Below are 24,335 nucleotides of genomic sequence, written 5' to 3' on the forward strand. Positions count from 1 at the left end.
AACGCGCGAAAAGTCACGTTACTCCATTTTAACCTCTTGCAACTAGTGAAGTGTCAAAGTCTGTCAACACTTGAATATTTTGATAATGGATCCCCAGAGATAGTCGTCTATCAATACACCATGAACAGTGGCAGTACTGCAGAAGTTTCCCATAACGGCGATAGGTAATTTCAATCTCGTCCTTCTCAACTTATCGTGGAATCATTGTAACAAATCTTGATCAGTAAAGCCATTCTTCTCTTCATTTCTTCGCAGCAACGTTGCAGCTGCTGAGACAGTATGGCGAGTCATAAACAATCCTCTCGTGGCAATATTGTCCGATCTCAAAGACCCCACGGCAGAGAGAACGATCCAAGTAATCTTGGATTCCATTTTACGAGGGTCTGCAAACCTGACTAATATTTTAGTACCTCCTCAAGGAGTTGGAGAAAACTATGACAACATTCAGAAACAATACACAGGTTTATACTTGTAATAATTATTCACCATCAACCAAGCATGAGCTAACTTCTTCCCCGTGTTCTGTTTTCTTAGCTTTTACAACATGGCTTTTTGGAACCATGTTTTACATATCCAGCGCGCCATTCGGTAAAGAAGTTCTGGCTAGCAGTTTGGAAGTTCAGACTTGTATGCTGCGCATATTGGCACGACATTATATTGTTAATTTTGATGTAGTATCTTCTGAACTAATAGATATTCTTTATGGTATGTGCAGAGGTTTAAGAGATTTCATTTACTGATTCTATGATCCAAAATTCATTGGGGATTATTTTATAGAAATATTAGCGTTCGAAGAAACTTGCACACCTGGTGAACACATAAGGCTTGCAAAGTTTCACACTGAACCCGGTGTCATTCAAAACTTAGAACTTGTATCCTCACCTCTATGTATACAAGAAAACAGACTGCATTTGATACAGATTTCCATAACAAAGGTAAAATCTCAATCTTTGTTCTTGGGTTGATCAGCTATTTCAATACTGCAATCATTTTAAGGTGATCCTTGAAACTGGTGTTGCTTTGTGGAACCAGACAAGGTTGTGGGATATCAGCCTTAAAATGATGGTGAATTCTGCTCCAGACATTAAATTTATGGCACTTGAAATTTTCACGCAGATTATTGAGCGGTCGATAATAACACCTACGGTAGATATTCGCTCTTTCATTACAACAGCCGTAAAAATGAATGAAAACATGATTTTTCGAAAAATAATTGATATATTAATTAAAGGAACAATACGAAGTTATCATGCGAATCACAGAAATTGTTAAACTCATTCCTACCTGGAAAAGTCTCGGCAAATTATCGCCTGAAGTGGATACAAATTGGGTAGAAAAGTTTATCAATTTCATCGGCGTCATTGATTGCTCTCCATCTGTAACAAGTCTGTGCTTTGACATACTCGATTTAACAATATTCAATAACTTGAATGGTGAGTTAATGAGTGAGGGTTTCACACGTCATCCGCAACATCACCAAAAAAGCATAAATAACACATTGTTCTTTTTACCCCAGGCTTTGAGAGTCTAACAAAAGCAGCCTGTTCAAAAATCACAAGCTACTTGAAGGATAATCCCATGATTTTTACGCCAGAAGAAATAACCAGATGTGCTAAATATTTAAAAAATTGGCCCGTGGGTATCTACAATTTTCAAATGTCTGTCGATTTATCTTTATCCCTCATCCCCAAATATCCTACTTTTTTTTCAAAGGGTTTTCTTGAGGTCATGCAACCCATGGTGTTGAACGAACTCATGAATTCCAGTCCTACTCAACGACCGAGTATCAGTCCGTCCAGCAAGATGTGGAATGTTTTATTAAACATTTTCCTCGATAAACTGTCGGAAAAAAAATTTGACGATACTCTCAATATCCTGAAGTGTTCGAGCTGGTTGGATTCTTGTTTAGCCCAATCGAATAAGGAAGGCGTTTTTTACGGGGCTGAGATAAAACGCGTAGCCGCAACCTTCGTTAAAGAACTTGATTCGAAATCAGACGTGGATACCGTCATAATTTTCGAGAATATCATTCAATTGTGCAGACACAGCGAATTCAAGAATACAGAACTCAACAACGTTCTGTTAGAGTCTCTGCCTCGCATCGGTTCCTCTTCCACAAAGTTATCCAAGCAAATCGTCGCTGCTTGCCAATCTCTGGATATGGTTACAAGAATAAAGTGTTTGGATACACTCTGCGAATTCGGTGATAGCGAAAAACGTATTCCGTTGATCAAAGCTTGCGTTACTAGCGGCAGTATCGAATTGGCAGTTGCTGGTATTCGGTAAGAAAAAAAAAAATTGAAAGGGGGGAAAAAATAATTGTTCGTCTCGACAAAATAAACACGCAGTTTATTACTTTTAGTAATCTCATGTTCGCTGTGGGAATGGGAAAAGGATATTCTCTGGGTTTGATTCTGGAAATACTGAGTCTGGCCGCAGCTTCGGGAAACGAAGAGCTGCGGCTCACAGCCTCAAAGTATACGGGTGGACTGCTGTGCTTACTTTCTGGATCTGGAATAGTCAAAAAAATTTTTCGACAAGAAGACGCCGAAGCCGCGTGGACGATAAATTGTGTAGATTGCGACGAATCGACCGTCTCTGAGCATTCCGAGAAAAAAACTGTACCTCCCGAAGTTGAGAGATTTCTGAGCTTACAGTTTCAATTTTTTCCAAAGATGTCAGCTAATCAGCGTTTACTCGTATCTCATACTTTTCCGTCATTTTCGAACCACACGAAGTTCTTCAAGAGCAACGCAGCTGCAAAAGTCTGGCTACCGTTCATCAAGGATGAAAATCACAAAGTCCGGGCAAACGTTGGAAAAGCCATCATATCTGTGATCGAAGACAAAGTGAAATCACAGAAACCGTCTCCAAAAATATCACAAGATTTCAAAGAGTTTCAAGCATTGGTACTCGAGACATTGACGGTAGCGCTAGAAGCTGTTCTAGAATCTCCAGATCTCAATTTACACATTCTGATAATTGAAATCGCCCAGAAAATTGCCAGGTATCGTTTATCGAGGACTTGCACAGTGGAAGCCGTTAGAATTGTGGATCGTGAATCGCCGCCCTTTCTTTCAGTTTCAGGGACCATCTTCACCTCATGGAACAATCGATGCTCAACATATTTCTACTGACGATTCTCCACACGAATTCAAATTCCATAGCCGTTTCAACGGCCGTTGCCGCTTTCCAGGAAATTTCCGCCTGCAACGAAACGACCCCGAAGCTTTTATACCATCGCTATAAAAAGGGGTTTTTGGACGTAGGAATAGAATTCATTCATCCCGTTCTCGTCCCCAAACCGCACGTGTACATTAACCGATTTTGATTTACAGCTGATGATAGACGTGGCTGTTCGTAATTGCGTCAATCACGGCTACAATTTAGCGAGCTCCTTTCACAGGGCCGCGAAATGTGTGGGATATCAGGGCTCCCGTCAACTTTTGCACAAAGATGCAAACTACGCTCTTTGCACCCTCATCCCTTGGGTCGTGAGACACCCGCAAGTCAGGACTCTCTGCAGCGACATGGCTGACCTTATTACAAAAGACGAGAAGGACATGTTCATCGAGTACTTTCAGTACATTTGTCCTCACGTGTTGCTCACCGAGGATGAACAAATTGCCAAGGAATGTTTCCTTCTGGTGGAAAATATCACGAACATCAGCGTCTGCGATCTGATGCGCAGATCATTTATGGTGAGATAAATTTACCGGGACCGTGTTCGCCATTCACTCACTCTTCGTACCGCGTTCCGCAGGGTATATTCAGCGAGTTGATGCTCCATTTTCATTTACGGACGATCGACGTTATCAATCATCTAGAAGTCTTGTCCCAGTTCGACATGGAATACGAGGGGAAATTCGACACGCGTGAAAACATCGTGAGTAGCGCCCGGATCGAAAGAAGGCGGACAAAAAAATATCAGGCATTGTTAAGAGACTCGAGTTTTTTCAGGCAGCTTATCTCAAACCAAGACTCCACGGAGTTCTGGTCAATCTGGACAGCAATCTCAGTGCAAGATCCGATCAATCGGTCCAGCAGCTGGCCTTGGGATCGCTGTCTGTTCTCATGGAATTCATGGGACCGATCCATCTCACCCCTTTGCGATTCAAAGTCCTCGGGACTCTGCGTACATCCCTGAATTTCAACAGACCTGGATTTCAGCAATTGATTTGCGACGCCTGGGATTCTTTTTTGCACAAGTTCGTTTTTCATTTCCACCTATCGCTTGTCGCGTGTCCAGCAACATTGCGGTTAATCATCTTCATCCCTTTGCAGTATATCGGTGGAAGACTTGGGTCCGTTGATTCCAACGATATTCATATCGCTTGCAACACTTCTCGAACGTTGTCCCGAGGAAACGAGCGCTATGATGGAGTATCTGGTGATCAAATGCGAGAAAGAAGCAACCGGATTCATATCTGAGCTATTTTTTATAGACGATTTGAATGTCCCCGAAAAAATCGTTGCGGTCGTCAAACGCCACATACGGGAAGCGCGGTAATGGGACAGAAATCTTCTCCTCGTCATCTTCTTTTTTATCATCCAGTATTTTCATCCGCATCCGTCTTCGCAGGCCCCACAGTTTCGAGGATAATTTGAGCATGTGGTTGAAACGGACTACGCACGAAACGCACGAAATACGTTTGAAGGCTCTGATTTATATGAAAAAATTCTTGGCCGACTCCCGCAGTCCTCTGAACGAGATGATACTGAGCGGGAGCGTCGTTCATCCGCTCATTGTTCAGGTGAGTGGCTGGGTTGCGAGGAATTGCTTTATCGCGAATGATAAGGTTGTCTGAACCGATTTTTTTTTCTGCGTTACTTTAAAGCTTCTCGACACTCTGTTGGTCGGCTGTCGAGACAAAGATGAAAACGTTCGACTAGCCTCCGGAGAATGCCTAGGAGAATTGGGCGCTGTCGAACCAAGTCTCTTACCCCGAAGGATACAGTCGAAAGGTATTCAGATATATCCTTGAACCCTAACGTGTGTCTGTATGAATTTTTGAACAGGGGTGGTATTTCCCGGTTATTTCAGATGATGCGAATTTCATATTTGAAATAAATGTAGACTTCGCTTGCCTCGCTCTCACCTATTTAGTTCGAGCATTCCAGTCGCAGAAAAACACCCAGAGCATGGGCTGTTTCGCTTTGGCTATACAAGAAATTCTGAAGACTTACAGCATATCTCCGGACGGTGATAACAGAGAATACTGGGAGCAGTTCCCGAATACGGTTCAGCAAATGATACATCCTTTCTTGAGCTCTCATTACAAAATCACCGCTATCAAAGACGACAATGAATATCCGCATCCCATCTACGGGTGAGTCGAAACACGTGTCAGATATTCACGGAGTTCTTCTGATCTGGTTGATAAATTTATCGACGAATGAATGCATCTAGTTCTGAGGAGGGATCAACGTTCGACAAGTGGTCTTACAACTGGATGTGCAGTATGTCCGACAGCGTTCACGAATCGACGTTGAAAAATATGATAGCAGCTTGCAGGCCGGCTTTCCGACGAGACGTCAAAACTCTGATATTATTCATCCCTTACGTCGTATGTGAGTGACGTTTGTACTCTGGATTTATTTCCGTTTTTGTCTGTGTCTTTTCCACCGAAGTTAACTTGGCCTCCCAATATATATGATTTAATAAAAAATGTTTGCCATCGATTGTCGTCCGTTTGCCGATGTTTGCCATATCTTGATCTTCGTTTGCCAAAGTTTGCCATGTTCTTATCTTCATTTGTTGAAGTTTGCCATGTCTTTATCTTCGTTTGCCATGTCTTTATCTTCGTTTGCCGAAGTTTGCCATGTCTTTATCTTCGTTTGCCGAAGTTTGCCATGTCTTTATCTTCGTTTGCCATGTCTTTATCTTCGTTTGCCGAAGTTTGCCATGTCTTTATCTTCGTTTGCCGAAGTTTGCCATGTCTTTATCTTTGTTTGCCGAAGTTTGCCATGTCTTTATTTTCATCTGCCATGTCTTTATCTTCGTTTGCCATGTCTTTATCTTTGTTTGCCGAAGTTTGCCGTGTCTTTATCTTCGTTTGCCATGTCTTTATCTTCGTTTGCCGAAGTTTGCCATGTCTTTATCTTTGTTTGCCGAAGTTTGCCATGTCTTTATTTTCATCTGCCATGTCTTTATCTTCGTTTGTCATGTCTTTATCTTTGTTTGCCGAAGTTTGCCGTGTCTTTATCTTCGTTTGCCATGTCTTTATCTTCGTTTGCCGAAGTTTGCCATGTCTTTATCTTTGTTTGCCGAAGTTTGCCATGTCTTTATTTTCATCTGCCATGTCTTTATCTTCGTTTGCCATGTCTTTATCTTCGTTTGCCGAAGTTTGCCGTGTCTTTATCTTTGTTTGCCGAAGTTTGCCATGTCTTTATTTTCATCTGCCATGTCTTTATCTTCGTTTGCCATGTCTTTATCTTTGTTTGCCGAAGTTTGCCGTGTCTTTATCTTTGTTTGCCAAAGTTTGCCATGTCTTCATTTTCATTTGCCATGTCTTTATCTTCGTTTGCCGAAGTTTGCCATGTCTTTATCTTTGTTTGCCGAAGTTTGCCGTGTCTTTATCTTTGTTTGCCGAAGTTTGACATGTCCTTATCTTCGTTTGCCATGTCTTTATAACATCTCAAAAATGCCGGTGCATCATTGTTACAATAATAATTAATGATCATAATAAATAAGCATGAATCAAAGTAATGAAAACAAATCAAAAAGGGGAAAACGAAAATAAAGACATGGCAAACATCGGCAATCGAAGATAAAGACATGGCAAACATTGGCAAACGAAGGACAATCGATGGCAAACATTTTTTCCCAAATGGTACATATCGGGGGGGCCAAGTTAACTTCGATATTTTTCTCCCTTTCCACACGTTGTACACCCGCAGCACACATTGTGGCCAACGGAAACCAGGAAGAATGCGTAAAAATAGGGGAGGAAATGTTAGCTGTAATAAATGTCAGCGAGCAGACATCCGTTGACAAGGAACTCCTTGACCGAAGACCGCTTCGCTATCAATCGGAATCGACTACCCACAGCACCAGGATCTCCGACGAGGACAAACGAATTCATTGTTCTCAGGTCAGAAATGGTTTGCCGAGGTAGCCGTGTTAGTGTATCAACCTTTGATGTCATGCTTCTTTTTTTTACCCGATAACAGGTCGTTTTCTCGATTCTCGATCACTTGCAAAGATGGTTACGAGAAAGGCGGTTGAACAAGGACCAGAAATACCAGTTCATAAAATGTGAGGAACCGAAAAACCGAATCAGTAGCTAAGCATTTCTGTTACATTTTCACTGATCTTCACCCTCGTTCAGCTTTCTGCGAGACCTTCAACAGCCTGGCCCTGGCGAAAGGTTGTTACCGAACGCAAGAATATCACCGGGCGTTGATGTACCTGGAGGATCACATGGTCTCCAGTAATCAAGGACTCACAGAATCCATGGAAACTAGTTTACTCGCGGTAAAAAATTGCTCAACCATCCAGACGTCCCCTCAAACTCTGAAGCCTCGTTTCTTTCGAATTTTCAGAAAATATACGCCCAGCTCGAAGAGCCCGACGGTATTTCGGGTATCCTCGCGACTCAGGACGAAGTCCCGACTCTGCAGCAACTGGTACTGGCTCACGAAGTCAGCGGGCAACTGCAAGTAAGTTGAAAAAAAAACCTTCGGTAACGAATCTCCTCGATACAATCCACGCGACGTATTGAAATCGTTCTCAGGACGCTGCCACCTGCTACGAGAGATTAGCTCAAGGTCAAAAGGTGAAGCCAAAATATCTGCAAGGTATGGTGCAGTGTTACATCGGTCTCGATCATCCGTTCACCGCGACCAATATCACCGAGGGAATTCTCAACAACAGGTAATAACGAGAAACTTCGGGCGATCTCCGGATTTCAACGACCGCGTTTCTCTATGTTCAGGCCCGAATTGGGACCCCTGATAGCGGATGAGGAGGTTTTCTGGCGCTTATCGGATTTCTCGCAGCTGGACGACATGGCGAGAAACACGGCGAAGAAATCGCTGCTCGACGGACTGGCCACCGGACAACCGCCCGATTTTCTACCGATCAAAAGGAGGCTCGTCTCTCTCCTGGGTGCAGCGGCCCGACAAGGTGCCTACCAGCAAAGCTATCCCCAAATAATGAAGTGAGTAGCCGTCGTCCCCGAGACGTAGACGTACCGTTTCCCATCGAAATTCGAAAACAGTCGATATCATCCAATTCAGGTTGCACATACTGAACGAATTCGAAAAAGCCATTTCCAAAATGCTCGTCGATCCCGAACAACTGCCGTCGATATTCAAAGAGTGGGAGATGCGGGGGGAACTCGTCAGAGCTTCGCGCGGCGTCGAGGCCGTTCTCAGTATGCGGAGGGCGACCCTCGACCTAGCCGTTCAACTCCAACGGCAGACTACGGGCCTCGAAAATTCCACGTTGAAACAGGAGATCGGCAAGATATGGCTGAAAAGCGCGAAAATAGCGAGGAAGTGAGTGTCTCTCTTGTTATTCGAAATAAAAGTCGAAATCATCCGTAAAATTTGATCCGTTTCGTCAGATCGCGGTTGTACCAGCAGGCGTACATGTACATTTTGTCCGCGAGCGAGAACTGCCCGCCTCAAGAATTGTACATAGAACAGGCACAGCTGTACTGGCAAAAGGGATGCCAGGAGGAAGCCTTCACCACCCTCAAGAGATGCTTCGCCAATTGTTTCCAACCCTCCGCTCATTACAAACAGATGCCACCGGATACATGCGTGGAAGAGAGGAGACAGTGCGCCAGGGTGTGTATCCAGACCGGTGTGATTGATATTTTTTTTCAAGGGGTTCGAAGTTTGCGACGAATTTTGCTGACGTCTCGGTGTTTTTTACCGCAGGCCAAACTCCTGTACGCTAAATATAACGACGAAACGTTGAACGTTGACACGGATGGTAATATTTGCAACTACAAAGAGGCCATCGAGGTTTGGAGGGTATGGGAAAAAAGTTTACTATCTTGCGCTCGTTACTTCGAGTCGATCGTCCACAGGATGACCCACGACGACAGGGACACCAAGAGCGGAAGGTTAGTCGGAGTAATTTGCGAAACGGAAGCGAAGGAAGTCTCGAAATGTGACGAGAGGTTGTTTTTTTTTTTTTTGTTTTTTCACAGGGATTTGCAAGTTCACATGATGAATTATTACGGCAAATCGTTGCAGTACGGGTGCAAATACGTTCATCAGTCGATGCCTAGAATGCTCACGATCTGGCTGGATTACGCGTCTCGTGTCCAAGCAGCGAGCGGTGATACGAGGACTCGTCAGGAGACTCTTGTGAAAATGACGAAGCTCGTCGGTAAGATTTTATAGATATGTATACCGATGATTGATGATCCCCGGAGGATTGAAATGTTGTTTTTTTTTTCTATTCGTCGCAGAGGTGTACCTGGAAAGACTTCCCACGTTTATGTGGCTAACGGCTTTCAGCCAATTAGTATCGAGGATTTGTCATCCGTGCCGTGAAGTGCAGAACACATTGTGCTCGATTTTGGTTAAACTGATATCCGCTTATCCTCAACATTGCTTGTGGATGATGGGCTCCGTTTTCAAGGTGGGTGATCCGCATCGCTACGACACCAACGAGGAACCGTTCACCGGGAGTTGATAGGCTACATTTGAATTTTTTTCAGTCCTCTTATCCCGTCAGGCAAAAACGATGCCAGGAAATCTTCAATCACCCAACCCTGCAGTCCCCACAACACACCAAGTTGATACAAGACTTGAACAGGCTTTGGGAGCGACTCATAGAGCTGTCCAACAAAGCCATACCTGAAGTAAGATCAGGTCGAGCGATACGCAGCGAGTGGAAACCTTCGAAATTTTGCTTTTTTTCTTCATCCTCTCTTTCCAGGGCACCAAGACCACGAGCGTTTCATCCCTTTCCAAGTACTTGCCGAGGTTGTTGGCGTCCTCGGATTTCGGTGAAATCATGATACCCACCACGAGATTCAGGCAGCTTCATCTACCTTCGAAAGTCACGCCGTCCGATGCCCACGATCCCTTTCCAACGTAAATGTCGTTCGAACCGACGATTCGATTCCGGATTGCGCTTGAACTTTTGATTTTCTGATTTTCCGCTTGTTGTTTTTTTTTTTTTTTTCTTCAACCCTACAGGCAATGGGCCCATATCGTCGGCATCGACGACAAGGTGGTAGTGATGCCGTCGCTCCAAAGACCGCGAAGGATAGCGCTACGCGGATCGGACGGCAGGGAATACCTGTTCATGTGCAAACCGAAGGACGATCTGCGACGCGACTTCAGACTCATGGAGTTCAACGACATCGTCAACAAGTACCTGCAAAAGGATCCCGAGTCACGTCAGAGGCGACTCTACATTCGCACATACGTGAGTCCCCGACGCGATCCTCAGAAAAAACCCGCAGACTTCCAAACCCTCCGTATTATTTCGCAGAGCGTCGTCCCGTTGAACGAGGAATGCGGACTGATAGAATGGATTCATAACTTGGTCGGATTTCGACCGATACTTTTGGAATTTTACAAAGAACGGGGCACCTACATGACCGCGCGAGAACTGAAAGCGAGGACGTGCGGTGAGTGAGTGCCGGTCGACGTCGCCGATCGTCCAATTCATCTCGAATAATTCGATTTCTCCGGATTTTTTCCCCCAGGTCTGCAGGAGCCCTTGGAGAAGAAGCGTCGAGTCTTTCTCGAGGTACTTTTGCCCCGGCATCCCCCGGTGCTCGGCGAATGGTTCCGTCTAACGTTCCCCGATCCTTACGGATGGTAAGTCGAGACCGATCCCCCTCTGAAAAATATTTTCCGCCTCTCCGATCCGCCGCTAACCGTTCCCCGATACGAAATAGGTACGAGGCGCGAACGGCGTACATCAGGACTACGGCGGTGATGTCGATGGTCGGCTACATACTGGGCCTGGGCGATCGTCACGGTGAAAATATTCTGTTCGACTCGAAGTGCGGCGACTGCGTCCACGTGGATTTCAACTGTTTGTTCAACAGGGTATATGGCCGCGCCGTGTTCGTCCACCCCGCGAGATTCCCCTCGATTCGCGCGATTCATTTTCACGCGATATTTTTACAGGGTGAATTTTTCGACTGGCCGGAACGCGTCCCTTTCCGTCTGACGAACAACATGGTCGAGGCCATGGGGCCGTTGAAGTTCGAAGGACCGTTCAGAAGGTCATGCCAGACCACCATGAGAGTCCTGAGGGAGCAGGCGACCACGTTGGTCAGCGTCCTCACCCCCTTCGTCTACGACCCTTTGGTCAGTTGGAACAAACGACAGCCGGACGCGGGAGAGAAGACAAACGAAAAAGTGAGTCTTCGGCCTCGAAAGCCGACAGACGATGTGATAACAACGATAATATTTTTTGTTTGTTTTTTGTTTTTTGCTTCTCTCAGGCGGTGGAGCACATAAAAAATATCGAACAGCGTTTGAAGGGTCTGCTGAGATCCCAGGGAAAAAAGTTGGAGAATATCGCTCTGAATCTGAGCGTGGAGGGGCAGACCAATCACCTCATTCTCGAAGCAACGAACGTCGATAACCTCTGCCAAATGTACATGGGATGGGGACCTTACTTGTGAATAATTTTCTACCGGTTCAACAGCGAGTATTCGCGTCGTTGAGAACGACCTCGACGCATCGAGGAGGATCTTTTTTTTTTTACCTGACACATTGATAAACGAAAATAAATTACAGCGTTTTCTTACAATATCTGTCCATAATTGTTGTACGATTTTTTCCCTGAAATTATCTCGCGGCGTAGTCTCCCTGGCTGAAACTTCTCAGCACCATAAAATACGACATGGACGCGCTCAGTACCTGAAACCAAAAATTGATAACCGATTTTCGAAAATTGAAAGAAAAAAAAAATAAGATAACACGTGTATCCGTACTCCCATGTACCCACCGTTCCGAAATGTTCCATGCACATTACGTTGAATTTTCCGGCCGTTATTCTCGAGGGTTTCTGGCCCCTGACGATGACGAAAATCACGTCGGCCTTGAACGATTCCGTGGCCAAGTACCAGTTCGTGGAATAGGCGGCGTCGCTGACCGCCGAACTCTGGTATTCGCAATCGATATTGAATTTGTTTTTTTAAGAAATAATGATTTTTATAGAAATTTTTCCGTGCTTTCGAAGACGAGATGGAAAATTTACTTGGTTGATCAGATCGTCGCCGGGCAAGCAGAACATCATCAGCTGATAAAGTGCCATCATGAGGTAGGCGAAATACTTGAGAACCTTTCCCTCGTCCGTCAGAGTCTGAAACACGGGTAGAGAAAATCAAGGTCGTACGTTGTTGTGTTTATGTTTTGAATTAGCGGACGACCGAACCCACCGAGGTCATCTGCAGCCCGACCAAACAAATGATCAGATTGCTGGCCAGAACTTGGCACAGCATTATCGGGCTGAACAAACGGTTCAGTTTGTCCGAAAACCTGCGGCGATGATAAGGTAGCAGCTGATTAAAATCGTTCGAAAATATCGACGTCTGTAAAGTTGCTGAACCACTTTGAGTCGCCAGTAAAAATGCATGTAGGAAAATTCGTTACTTTTTTGTCGCTGATTTGTTACGCCGATCCGAATTTCGTTGCTATTACCATTTTCGAAAAAAAAAAAAAACGGGTTAGCTAACTTTGATTCCAGCTGGATGCCGCCTGATTAAAAAAAAACAAAAAAAAAAATCGGCAACCGATGGGAATGACGTTTTTTTTTGTTGCTAATTTGTTACAACAATCCCGAATTCGTTGCTCTTGAAAATGGTAAGAGCAACAAATTAGCAACAAAAAAATAAAAAAAAACGTCATTTCCATCGGTTTCCGATTTTTTTTTTTTTTGCCAATTTGTTGCTCTTACCATTTTCAAGAGCAACGAATTCGGGATTGTTGTAACAAATTAGCAACAAAAAAGTAACGAATTCTCCTATATGAATTTTTGCTGGCAGCTCGAAGTGGCTCCGCAACTTTACAGACATAAAATATCGAAGGTTTCCGAAAACTATTGATACTTGATCACGGCTCGATGATGATCGATGTACGTTGTTAGTTTATCGCGATCCACAATTTGCCGGTTCTGTCGGGCGGATTCTTCGCCGCGTTGACCGCGTTCTCCGGTTTCGTCCTGCAACAGGAAACGTTATAATTCAGGGATTTCTCGAGCAGAGCGTTTCACCGAGAACATTTACGTCCCTCACGTTGTTCGCTTCGTTGTTACCGAGCCCTCTGAGATTATTTTGGACAATTTTGAACTGTCCGCAGGTGAGGAAGAGAGACGTGGCAACGATAGTGTCGATCGCGAGAACGACCGCCGCGCAGGAGAAGGTCGCTATCACCTGCGAGACGAGTGCGATCTGGGAGGAAAGTAAAATCCGTATATAATTTTTTTGTTTTTTGGTTTTTTATTTAAAAAAAAACTGCGAGGAAAGAGAAAAATTAAGCACCTCGTAGAGAGGACGCTGCGTCCATCCCTCGGGATACATGGCGGGGAATAAAAAAGTACGACTCTTATTAACCGACTCGTTATCAACGGATATCGCCGAGCGTACGAACGGCGAGCCGCAAAAGAGGAGCAACGCGTTCAGCACGAGAAAAAAGTAACACCTCGTGAACGTCCTGGCGAACCTGAACGGAAGATAATAAGTTGACGAACAATCGGTAATCGATTACGGATATCGAAATTTCACTCACCTGGCGTATCTGAGAAAACAAGATGGCGTCTCATCCCCGATTTTAGCCACCTTCCAATAATCGTCGAACATGTAAGATATCAGATCGCTCATGTCCTTGCTCTTCAAAGTCCAAACTATCATTTTCAATAGTGCGAGTAATATGGTGAGCAGAACGGAGCTGAAACGAGACGGTCCGTTTTTTTTTTTTTCATTAATCCCCCCCCCCGAAAAGGAGAAGAAAAGGAAAGAAGGAAGTCAAACGATCATCAATTCCCGACGGACCGTATATCTAATTAATTTCAACCGTGATTCTTATTGACTCGAATTTTATTCAATCGCTTGACACGAATATTACTATGGATTCTAGTTTTCGATACCGGTTTCGGTTTCGGCGATTCGCTCACAAGCGCGAAAATAACGGTTTTACCCGGCCAATAATAATAATAATATCGGAGGAATCGAAAGACGGTCAGGCTTTCGATTTCGATTTTCTGGATCGTTGCAAAAGTCTGGGGGGACCGCGCGTAGACCGTGTAGAATATTTATGGGGAAAGAAAAAAAAAAATAAATAAAAAAAAACGACGACGATGGCCGATCTGACTTTCGGTTAACTTTAAATCGGTCTAATTATCGCCACACCTCTGCGTGTGACTTCCTTGATCGTGTTCACGGATCCGGACGAACCTTGTTTCCAAAATGACCCCGAGATCGGTCGAGTGATAAATTTGTAGGACTTGAGGTACGACTATCAGAAGCATGAAGAAAGCTACCGTCAAACACCTCAGTCCATTTTTCGGGTACAGGCCGACCATACTCAGGATCAAACGATTCATCAATATGTACGTATCGGCATCCTCTCTGCGATTTCCCGTCTTGTTTCGTACGTTTGACTTGCAGCACTGCGGAAACTTTGATCGCACCATTTCGCGATGAAATAAATATGATCCGCAAATAATGTGTACATCCCGCGATATATATACTCGAGTGTTCTTCGTCGTTCGTTCGTTTTTTTTTCTACCTCCTCTCTTTCCCGTTCTTCTTTTCCACGTTAATATTCATGCGGGTGCCACCGCGCCTATTATACCCCCGGGGTAGCAGCCGTAAGGCTGCAGAGATCGATCGATCTTTTGAATTTTTAACGTAAAACTTGATGGCGAAAAAAAAAAAAAAAACAAAGCCAACAAAATATCTCCAGACTTGCAGATTATTATGACGGCGGCGAAGCGACCTCCTCCTTAAATTAGCGACAATTGAGCGATAATTGTTGCCCAGTTTTTTTGCCAAATAGATCGCTGATGAATTTGGTAATTAATTGCGTATTTAGTGCAACCGACGATCGTTACACGATTTCGCTATTGGTTTAATAGCATTCAAATTGTCCGGATCAAACGCTCGAGTTATTTTCTCATGAATTTCTAATCCTCGCATCCGATACGCGACGCAAATTTTGTATACGACGTGGTTAACGATCCCTGCTTGAAATTCGTTGACATTTTTTTTTTTCATCCTCTCGTCGTCGGAGAGGGTGAACATGATCGCGTCAATTTTAGAGGTCAGTTCGTCGGAATTTCTATACGCAAATTAGGAACAAATTACATTTTTTTCTTCTCTCCGACTTCCCGATCTCCAAGATACCCGACCTGATCTGTTTCGAAAATTTTATCCAATCGAACGATCCTCTCGTTTTTCAAAAAAACAGCATCGTTGAGTGACGATGATATTTGAGAATGAATTTAACCATCGGGTGCAACGTAGATGGTAACAATAATTATGGTATGATATAATGATAATTACAGTAATTCCGGACTTTTTCTATCTTTTTTTTTTTCAAAAGAATTTTGGTGTTCCTTGCGCACGTGAATCTAGACACATATTTGCCTTTTATTTTCTTTCTCTCTTTCTCTCCAAGAGAGAGAAATCGTGGAAAGAAACACGAATTATGTGCTTTTTGGACATACGTACGTATCTGCATAGCGTATTAACTAGAGAAGAAGAAAATAAAAAATGAAAAGAGAAAGAAAAACAACCAGTGACCAAAACGAAAAATCGTCGAGTGGCAAAAAATTCGGTATAGGCGTTGCCGCGAAAGATAAACTTTTTACGGTAATTTCGTTACAACGTAGGCACATCGTAGATAGAAGTAAAAGTCGTTATACATGTGGATCAGTGTAGCGACTAATATGACATCATTTTTGTACACCAAGAAACTTATCGGATCTGTAATTATAATATTTGCGGTACGAGAAAAAAAATTTCTCCAAACTTCTTCGGGGATATTTTTATTTCGATGAATTTTTTTTCCGTTTTTTTTTTCGATAATTGTCTGCTGCAAAAGTCGCTTCAGGTGAGGGATTATAAAAAAAAAAAAAAACAACCCTTTAAAAACGGTATCACGATATCGTTGAAACGTTTCGCGTTTTTTTTTTCTATTTTATTTTCCTCCCTTCGGTTTTCACGTTTTTGACTTTTTTGGTTTTTGATTTCTTCGGATACAGGTGAGCGTGAAGAGCCGGGCGATTGACTATGGGAATTTAATGGGCCTGTAATATCGAGTTATCAGATGGAAACGAGAAGTTGACGAAGCCCGTTAGGAATATGAGCTGCTCGTGCGAGGTACGTAAAATGTAGGTAGAGTGAAAACCGGGCCAAATTCTAGCACGCCTTATATATTATATCGAAGCTGCGCGTCCCCGCCGTTTCCTCTTTTTCATCTGCTTCTCTCCTTCTTCGCTTCCTTCTGTTCGCCGAAAATTTTGGCGATTTTCAAATAAGCCTGAAAATCAGCGCACTCGCCAATTTCTTCGTTCTCCCCATTTTCCTACCTCCTCTCTCTCTCTTTCCATACTTCTGTATCATTTCTTCTTCCAACCGATCGCCGATCGGTTTCCGTAAAATAATAATCATCATCACGGTTCGTTCGCAGTTGCCAATTTAATCTAGGCGATAGATCTGCACCTTTGCTTGTATTAATCGGGAATTGAAATCGTGCCAAATAATTCCAACACGTCTTCAGCTGTCACTCATCTGTGCCGATTGTCGTACGTTCGTTCTTAATTCTCATTGGCGCGTTTCGCGCATATTTTGCACTACTCAATTTTTCACACTCGCCCGTCTCAACTTCGACTCTTTTTTTTTCAAATTTTTTATTTTGTAATTTTTTCTTTCAAGAATCAATCCGTTCGAAACACCACCTGAAGTTGCAGCTCGTTCGTAAAGATTGTTTAAAAAAAAACAACATCAACAACAATAACAATTCTTTTTCCCCGTTATCGATTTATGGTAAAACAAACCTCACAGGGTCGGATTTGGAAAAGTAAAAAGCAAAAAAAAAAGAAGAAAAAAAAGAAAGACCAAATCGTATGCCTTTATGATAATCAATCACTCAGCGGTCGATGGCGATCGATTCGGATTTTCTAAATCTTTCTGAGGGGATAGTCGAGATATCCGCGCGATGAATATATATCCGCGATAACGACGACGACGAGGAGCGCGTTGATCTTTTCGATTAATTTACTAATGGCCGAGTGATTCAAGCGCGAGAGATAATCGTTATAGATTAAATACGAACTGTGTTTCGGATATAAAGCGCGCGCCGCGTCGCGTTCGAGATGCGGTTTTAATAGAAAGCGCGCGAGGATCGAGGAGGATTGAAAATTCCGAGGAGGGGGAGAAACACCACCTCGATATATGGAGAGTCTGACGACAAGTCTGCTGCACTAGATCCTCGGCGCTCTCGGGTGAAGAAAAAAAACGAATTTTTCGTCTTCGGCCGTAAATCGTGTGCGTGGCTCGCGAGCGCTGGAAATCGAAACCGATTGATTTCCGCGATTACACAGTGTTTTCTATTTCAATCGACGAGAAAATAAAGTCGCGACAAAATTCAAACATGTCATTCAGGACTATAATAATCGTCCTCATCGGCGCTGCTTGCATCTCCACGACCTTGAAAACCACCTTCGCTTCGGAGGACCAGTCCTCGGATCCTCTGAGCCCGACTCTGGCTTGTTTCTTCGAAGAAAATGCCATCGACTGTGCGGTCAAAAGGATAGACGAGCAGCTCGACGCTGTTCAAAAATCGGGACAAAACGATCCCCGGGAACCACCGATGACCCTCGTCATCCAGGAGACCAAGGACGTCGTGGCACAGGGTGTCGACGCGGTAGGCGAACTTCTGGGATCGGGGGAAGGAGATCGGGAAGACATCGAGGAAGAAAAGGACGACGACACCAACGGTAGATAAAAATTATTGTTTCCACATTTTGACTTTGTTGTTTTCCCCTTAAATCTGCGCCAATTTCGTTCGGACACAAACGATGAGAAAGATCGTCAATTTCCGCCGGTTGTAAAAGCGAAGAGATCGCGAAACGAATATCGTCGAACACCCGCAAACTTTTGACAATTTAAAAAAGAAAAAAAAAAAAAATAACAATTTTGCCGGGTAATCGGTGGGATTTTGATTTTCGCTTCCGATGCGAGCTTTTCTATCCTCCCCGCGGCGGAGCGAGACCGCGCGTCTTTGAAAAAAGATTCTTCTATCGAATTTTTGGGAACCTGGAGAGAAAACGTTTGAATTTTATTTTTTTCTTTCTTCAACAAGACTCATGACGGAAGTGAACAACGCGATGAGGTAAAATAATCAGAGCGTTTTACGAGCGTGGGTCTAGTTCACGGTGATTCTAATCCTCGTTATCCTCGTAATTTTCCTTAACGAAGGAACTTTGAACTTGGGCCAACGCGGATCTGAGTAACGGAAGGGCACGACGTGGAGAGAAAAAAAAAGGGAGAAGAGAGGGACACGTGGAGAACATGTGAGAAACTCAAGAGCAGAAAATAAGCAAGTGGGTTACCGGGTCGCCGGCAAACATCGCGATGTAAGCTCGATTCAACGCGCTCGTTTTGATCTCCTGTAAACGATCTTCGACGTGGAGTCATTTTTTTTCTTCTTTTTTTTTTTTCTCCTTTATTTTCCTTCTTCGCCCGATTCGATTTCTTCTGGTTTCTTTTTTTTCGACGCGCCGCGCTCGGCTCTCGCTATATCCCATGCCCACGATGTACCTACGGTATTTGCATCGGGTCGAAGATCCTTCGGTTTTTTTTTTTTTTTCTTTTCCTCGTTATTTTTCTACGTTTAAAAGGTGAAAAAAAAAGTTTTTCTTTTTTTTGTACTCCTACCGCGATCCACGGGTCGCGTTAATTAACCTATAATACATTTACACCTGTAATTACTAAGCAATTTATCCGTAGATTATTATTCGCAATTTGAATACAAAGAAAAGTAAAGGTGAGATCCACGAATGCGTAAAGTTTCATTTATCCGCGCGGAATCATCGATTATATATATATATATAGGTATATATATACACATATTGGATTTTTTTTTTCTCTCTCTCTCTCTCTCTCCACTTCAACTCTTTCACATTTTTCGTTCATCCGTTCATCGGCCTCGTTATCGTACCCCATTAAGTACACCAGTTTCGGTAGGAAGAAAAAAAAAAAATAACCAGACGAATATAAAGAGCGATTGCTTTTTTTCTTTTTTCTTTTTCTTTTTTTTCTACTTTCTGCGCGCGTGTTTTGTTGACCCGGGTAATTCTCATTCGGTGGGAATGCGTACGAGTAGAAAATTTCCGAGGGAACATATCATCGTGTACGAATTATACCTGGAAGCATACCTGATGTATAGGGCAGGATCCGGAGAGATTAAGATCGAAACTTGATATCTTCCGGATCAATTACGTGCAGGGTAACGACTCGCGACAATATTTATATACACCGCGCGTGGTCGTAAAAAACTAAAGAACAAAACGCTCTTCCCAAACTGAAGATCGTTCGTAGTGATTTTTTTTTTCCTTTTCTTCTCTCTTTGATGGGATCGTTCTTTTTTCTCCAATAATCGCTCGATTCATAGATCTGTGGGATGAAAAAAAACGTGTCGAATAAAAAATTGTACAACAAAATTGATGATTTCTTTTATGAGATTTTTTTTGTAATACAAGGAAGAAAATAATTCGGTATAATTTGACGATTTGAAATTTTTAGTTTTTTCACGATCGATAGATAATTCATAAATCGTCGTGAAATCAATTTTTTTTTTCTCTTTTCCCTCAAAGATCTGGAATGTATGAAACATATTATATTAATTTATGCACATAAGGGATCGAAGATTTAATAAAAAAAAAAGCTACCAAGAGGTCGGAGATATAATTTGAAAAATTTTTCGATACTCATATCTAGCAAAGTTTTTATTATGTATACGATATGCAAATATTTTCGAATATTGATCATCAGACGGCATGCTTACATTAAACCTTTTCTAATTGATTGTAACCTATGATTCGGATATAATATAATATCGAGATATTATACGCATTTTAAATCACAATTTTATTCCGTTATATACGTAGCTCATGTGGTGTGAAATCTATTTATACCTGAATCATATGTAGGTACACTTTCTTCGATACATTTATCATTCTCCTACCTGAAGGCCGAGTTATTAATTGTTGATTTTTTTTTTTTTTTTTTGATAGTTTGCGCACAGGTGTACATAATACAGGTATAATTAATCGCACGCGTGTACAGCGTAGCCCGCGCGTCCGAGATTTATACGAAAATTTTCTCATTCTTCAATTTCATGGGATACCTAATTTTTTATTTTTAGTCTTTATACATATATTTTATCTCACTTCTTTTCTTTTTTCTCTCCCCAACAAATGGTCAAGCGAATGGAATTCGGTTTATGTGTCAAACGGATCGTAAAAATTCACCGACGAATAAAAAGTACGCGGAGGAACACGCGCTTCCGTCTCTATGTATAACTACGTATTATTACATTACATTTATGTACACTACAATACGGTATATGTAAGTACATACGAAACGCGCGCACGAACGATCACGCACGGTGCCCCTTTTTTTTTTCTATTTTCTTTCTTTTTCTTCTTCTTCTGCTCTTTACTTTGTCTTCCCTTCTTTCTTTATCTACTTACGATTTATTTTATACTCTTCTTTCTTTCTTTCTTTCTCTTCGCCATGTGCGCCCCTTGCGTCACAATTAACGGTAAAATAATGTCTCCGGTTGATATCCTCATGCACATCGAGCTGCCCCCACTCGATCCCTTTTCCGCCTGCTCCTCTTCTTCTTGTTCCTGGTTTGTTTTTTCTTTTCTTTTTTTTTTTTTTTTTTTTTTTTCTCCTTCCGAATTGAATTTTCCCCCTCCCATGCGTCGAGCGGCGTTTCCGGTGCGATATCCTGATTTTTTTCACCACGCGAATTCGAACATCCCGACGCCGCTGGTAAAGAAAAAAAATAAATAAATAAATAAAAATAGAAGAAACGAATCGGAAAAAAGAAATTATTGCTGTGCATGTGGGCTGCAGTAGTGGACAGTCGGAATTATAAATGGCGGCCGTGTAAACACAATAATATTGTATGTGATATAAATGATTGAAAGATTTCCATCGTATCTGGGACAACGGAACTGTTATTATAAATTATTATTCGATCAGCGTATCGCACACAATGTGCTACTAAGTGAAGCCGTACGGAATTAATAATGCACATTCAGGAACGTTTAAGAGGCCGGAAGTTAAATAAACAACAACTTTCAAAAAAATTATTCAACTCTCCCGAAAGTTAGGCCATCGAATCCTACGGCGCACGACACGGTGATCGATGCGTTGAATATATTTCACTCACCCGTTCATTAACAATTTTCTTTGTTTTCTAACCGTCGGATTTTTCATTTTTTTTTTTCTGTTTTTTTTTTCAATAAAATTCTCCCCTCGTTCAAATTAATCAGGTATGACCGCCTGAGGTGCGCCGGCATGCCGATACGATTGTAATCTTCTACACCGACTTTTTTGCCGAGTCGGTACGGCAGGTGTTTTCCCTCACCAGCAGTCGGCAAAAGAAGAGTCGGAAGTTAAAGTCGATCCTTTTTTTTTTCTCTCTCTTCAGGTGAATCGCGTAAAAAGAAGCTGGGAAAGAAGAAGAAGAAGGCGCTCCAAAAAATCCTCATGGTCGCTATGGTCCTCAAGGCGAAATTGAGCCTTCTTCTTCAGTTGCTCTCGACTCATCTTCAGATAAAATTCTTCGCCATCGCTACCATCAGTCTTCTGTTGAACATCGTGAAGTTCTGGATAGATATCAAGAAAGGTGGACATCCCCAGAAGGTGATTTATTACGAACACGCTCAGCATCAACATCATTACGAACCTGAGATCGAGGAACACCCCGGATATTGGGGAAGGTCTTCCGACGACGCGCAAGAACTCGCGTACGGCGCTTACCCCGAATTGTCATCGAAACCCTATTAGAAACTTGATGAAGAGAAAACGCATTTCATTCAATCGTAGATCACGTCATTGGAATGCTCGAATCGCTAGCGTTTATTTATATAATTAACGATTTTATTTTTCCACATATTATTCATTTATTTATTTATTTATTGTCAATTCATCAGATCACTCGATATATGTATAACGTGTACGGTGATATACGTACGTGTGGGGATAATATTGAAAAATGAACCTTTGCGCAGAAATCGCTAGAAATCGCCAGCGTCGAGCATTCTTATTTTAAGAGAAAAAAAGAAAGAGGAGAAAAATTCATCGAAATATATGCAATTATGTCCGCGCGGATGCGATCGATCGTCCAACGCACAAGATAATCAAAACTATGCGAAGTAGTTAGTAAAAGGAAGAAAAAATAACGGATAAAAAATATTTCAAAATTTTTTTTATAATTCGACTCGTTACGAACTGTTACTTAACGACTCGGTGTGTCTCTAACTTATGTACATACGATACGCACAACCGACGCTTCATTGTCGGATGTAAATGACTGTGTAGCTGTTTGTCCGTTTTTTCTCTTTATTTTATTATCTTTTGTAAACTAATTATGAATACCGTATAGGATAATGTTATACGGATTGTAACGAGCGCCATTGTGCTACAGATATTCAAATGTCATTTGTACCTAATATATATGTTTCCCAATCCTCAGTCGATACATATGTATATATATGTATATCTATACACACGTACATACGCATAGTATATAGCTTTCAATATCGATTCGTGTACGTGTATATAAATATGTGTGTCAATATACGTTTAGTTTTTAAGTACATTTATGTATCAGCGTTTATACGTACGTTTAAACTGAAATCAAAAAGAAATATATATATAAGCTGATCATATACATCACTGGAATTATGTACAAGAAATTCGTAATTTATGTTCACATACGATCCGATATGCGTGTACATAAATCGGAGCAGGTAGAATGGAACATTGATGTGTAATCAAAGACTTCCGGTCTTGGGTAGTACATACCGATGGTATTTTATATGTACCTAAATATATACGTATACTATATGTACGTTTGTCGGGCGGATCGTCAATCACATTTACGATTGTCGCGGCGGTTATATTTACGACGTTGGAATACCCGTCCGATGTAGCGAGTTTGTTTATTGGAACGTAACAACGTTAATTCGTAGGTTAAAAAGAGGTTATGGTTATTCGAAACGAGTCGTATAATTTTCGAAATACTTATCCAGTTTAAAAAACTGAGATACTTACGTGCGGCGCTACCTGCGGGAGGGTCACGTAGTCATATACCTGCAGGAATATATATATATAATACATATATATAAATATATATATGTGCAGAAAGTCGGGTCTAAGGAAGGGGATTATATATGAACGTGACTTTCAACTCCTCGACCTTGAGGTGATGCGGCGCCTCGGCATAATTCGGTGGATCGCCGAGAGTCCTTGCGAATACATTAACGAGGGTACATATTTTTTTTTTTTCGCAGCGGAGCGCGTGCATCGCGGCGACCTCGAGCCCTGACCTAACCTATTCTAGGCTATGTCTCCGTCTATTTGATACAGACAAAGCCTAGGAGAGGCTAAATCAGACGCTACTTTCTCTCCTTCCTTCCTTCCTTCCTTCCTTCCTTCAAACTTTTCCCGCGCCGCGAGTCGACCGTCCGAATCTCCTGCGCTAGCCGCATCGCTTCCCCCCCCCCCCCCCCCCCCTCCCCCCACAGTGCGACGCGCCGTCGAAGTCACCCGCGCAAGCGACGAGCCGTCGAAGTCACCCGCGCAAGCGACGAGCCGTTGGAATCACCCGCGCAAGCGATGCGCCGTCGAAGTCACCCGCGCAAGCGATGCGCCGTTGAAGTCACCCGCGCAAGCGATGCGCGCCAAACCCCGTTGAAATCCCTGCACAAGCGATGTCGTCGTCCGCGCGACCGTTCAGCCGCTGAAATTAATTAACTCATTAATTGATCCACCACGACGCTCTTTAATTAGTTGGATCCGAAATGTTCCAACGTTTTTTTCCCCACGGTGTCTGGAGTGGGAAAAAACGTAAAAAAAAAGAAAAAAATACCACGATTCATCCGACGCGTTTAAGCTTCGATTTCCAAAATTCAGAGACTCGCGTTATTTTCACGAGTATCTCGGGATATCGAGACAAACTTTTTTCGCGTCTCTCAGGAATCCGCCGCGCGGACGAGCGGAGTATTTTTCTTAAATAAATTATCGACGTCTGCATGAGGTGAAATGCGAATGCGGATGGGGTACGACCGCCGAAACGGGGGGCGTTCGGGGGGGGGCAGG

At 42.7% G+C, this 24,335-nt stretch overlaps 3 protein-coding genes across 4 annotated transcripts; 2 read left to right on the plus strand and 1 right to left on the minus strand.

Annotated features, from left to right (window-relative positions):
* The first annotated feature begins 1 nt into the window (after position 1).
* Positions 2 to 11,740, plus strand: LOC105684058 (serine/threonine-protein kinase ATR). Of its 2 annotated transcripts, XM_012397163.3 has the most exons (37): positions 2 to 164; positions 256 to 461; positions 535 to 705; positions 778 to 935; positions 997 to 1,146; positions 1,232 to 1,433; positions 1,517 to 1,635; positions 1,714 to 2,282; positions 2,363 to 3,007; positions 3,082 to 3,265; positions 3,339 to 3,701; positions 3,764 to 3,886; positions 3,961 to 4,208; positions 4,285 to 4,506; positions 4,583 to 4,754; positions 4,839 to 4,965; positions 5,045 to 5,330; positions 5,411 to 5,571; positions 6,901 to 7,094; positions 7,174 to 7,258; positions 7,332 to 7,477; positions 7,546 to 7,662; positions 7,737 to 7,876; positions 7,938 to 8,162; positions 8,242 to 8,502; positions 8,571 to 8,796; positions 8,890 to 9,077; positions 9,165 to 9,346; positions 9,429 to 9,601; positions 9,681 to 9,824; positions 9,902 to 10,059; positions 10,165 to 10,396; positions 10,463 to 10,601; positions 10,680 to 10,794; positions 10,875 to 11,028; positions 11,110 to 11,343; positions 11,430 to 11,740. In XM_012397163.3, exons 1-37 carry the CDS (start codon positions 121 to 123, stop codon positions 11,610 to 11,612), a joined length of 7,446 nt encoding a protein of 2,481 aa, XP_012252586.2. In that variant the 5' UTR covers positions 2 to 120; the 3' UTR covers positions 11,613 to 11,740. The 2 variants fall into 2 exon arrangements, with proteins under 2 accessions (XP_012252586.2, XP_048511999.1); XM_048656042.1 differs by lacking the exons at positions 2 to 164; positions 535 to 705; positions 778 to 935; ... (1 more) ...; positions 1,232 to 1,433; positions 1,517 to 1,635 and having other exon boundaries at positions 292 to 461.
* On the minus strand, positions 11,642 to 16,912 carry LOC105683947 (odorant receptor 13a-like). Its single transcript, XM_020851190.2, has 9 exons — positions 14,385 to 16,912; positions 13,720 to 13,878; positions 13,473 to 13,653; positions 13,227 to 13,382; positions 13,041 to 13,153; positions 12,372 to 12,471; positions 12,191 to 12,295; positions 11,939 to 12,094; positions 11,642 to 11,850 (listed from the first exon to the last, which is right to left on the minus strand). The coding sequence occupies exons 1-9, from the start codon at positions 14,621 to 14,623 to the stop codon at positions 11,779 to 11,781; spliced, it is 1,281 nt and encodes a 426-aa protein (XP_020706849.2). The 5' UTR covers positions 14,624 to 16,912; the 3' UTR covers positions 11,642 to 11,778.
* Positions 16,913 to 17,376: 464 nt separating this feature from the next.
* Positions 17,377 to 22,905, plus strand: LOC125500938. Its single transcript, XM_048655174.1, has 2 exons — positions 17,377 to 17,932; positions 21,661 to 22,905. The coding sequence occupies exons 1-2, from the start codon at positions 17,587 to 17,589 to the stop codon at positions 22,017 to 22,019; spliced, it is 705 nt and encodes a 234-aa protein (XP_048511131.1). The 5' UTR covers positions 17,377 to 17,586; the 3' UTR covers positions 22,020 to 22,905.
* The last annotated feature ends 1,430 nt before the right edge of the window (positions 22,906 to 24,335 follow it).

This window comes from Athalia rosae, chromosome 5, assembly GCF_917208135.1.
Source record: "Athalia rosae chromosome 5, iyAthRosa1.1, whole genome shotgun sequence".
Taxonomy (NCBI): Eukaryota; Metazoa; Arthropoda; class Insecta; order Hymenoptera; family Athaliidae; genus Athalia; species Athalia rosae.

Coding starts and splice junctions, on each gene's coding strand:
- LOC105684058 (XM_012397163.3), top strand. CDS start 121: ATGAACAGTGGCAGTACTGCAGAAGTTTCCCATAACGGCGATAG. Junction 462..534: donor CATTCAGAAACAATACACAG/GTTTATACTTGT, acceptor CTGTTTTCTTAG/CTTTTACAACATGGCTTTTT. Junction 8,163..8,241: donor AGCTATCCCCAAATAATGAA/GTGAGTAGCCGT, acceptor CATCCAATTCAG/GTTGCACATACTGAACGAAT.
- LOC105683947 (XM_020851190.2), bottom strand. CDS start 14,623: ATGGTGCGATCAAAGTTTCCGCAGTGCTGCAAGTCAAACGTACGAAAC. Junction 13,654..13,719: donor TGTTTTCTCAGATACGCCAG/GTGAGTGAAATT, acceptor TCTTCCGTTCAG/GTTCGCCAGGACGTTCACGA. Junction 13,383..13,472: donor CGCAGCGTCCTCTCTACGAG/GTGCTTAATTTT, acceptor CTTTCCTCCCAG/ATCGCACTCGTCTCGCAGGT.
- LOC125500938 (XM_048655174.1), top strand. CDS start 17,587: ATGTCATTCAGGACTATAATAATCGTCCTCATCGGCGCTGCTTGCATC. Junction 17,933..21,660: donor AAAGGACGACGACACCAACG/GTAGATAAAAAT, acceptor CTCTCTCTTCAG/GTGAATCGCGTAAAAAGAAG.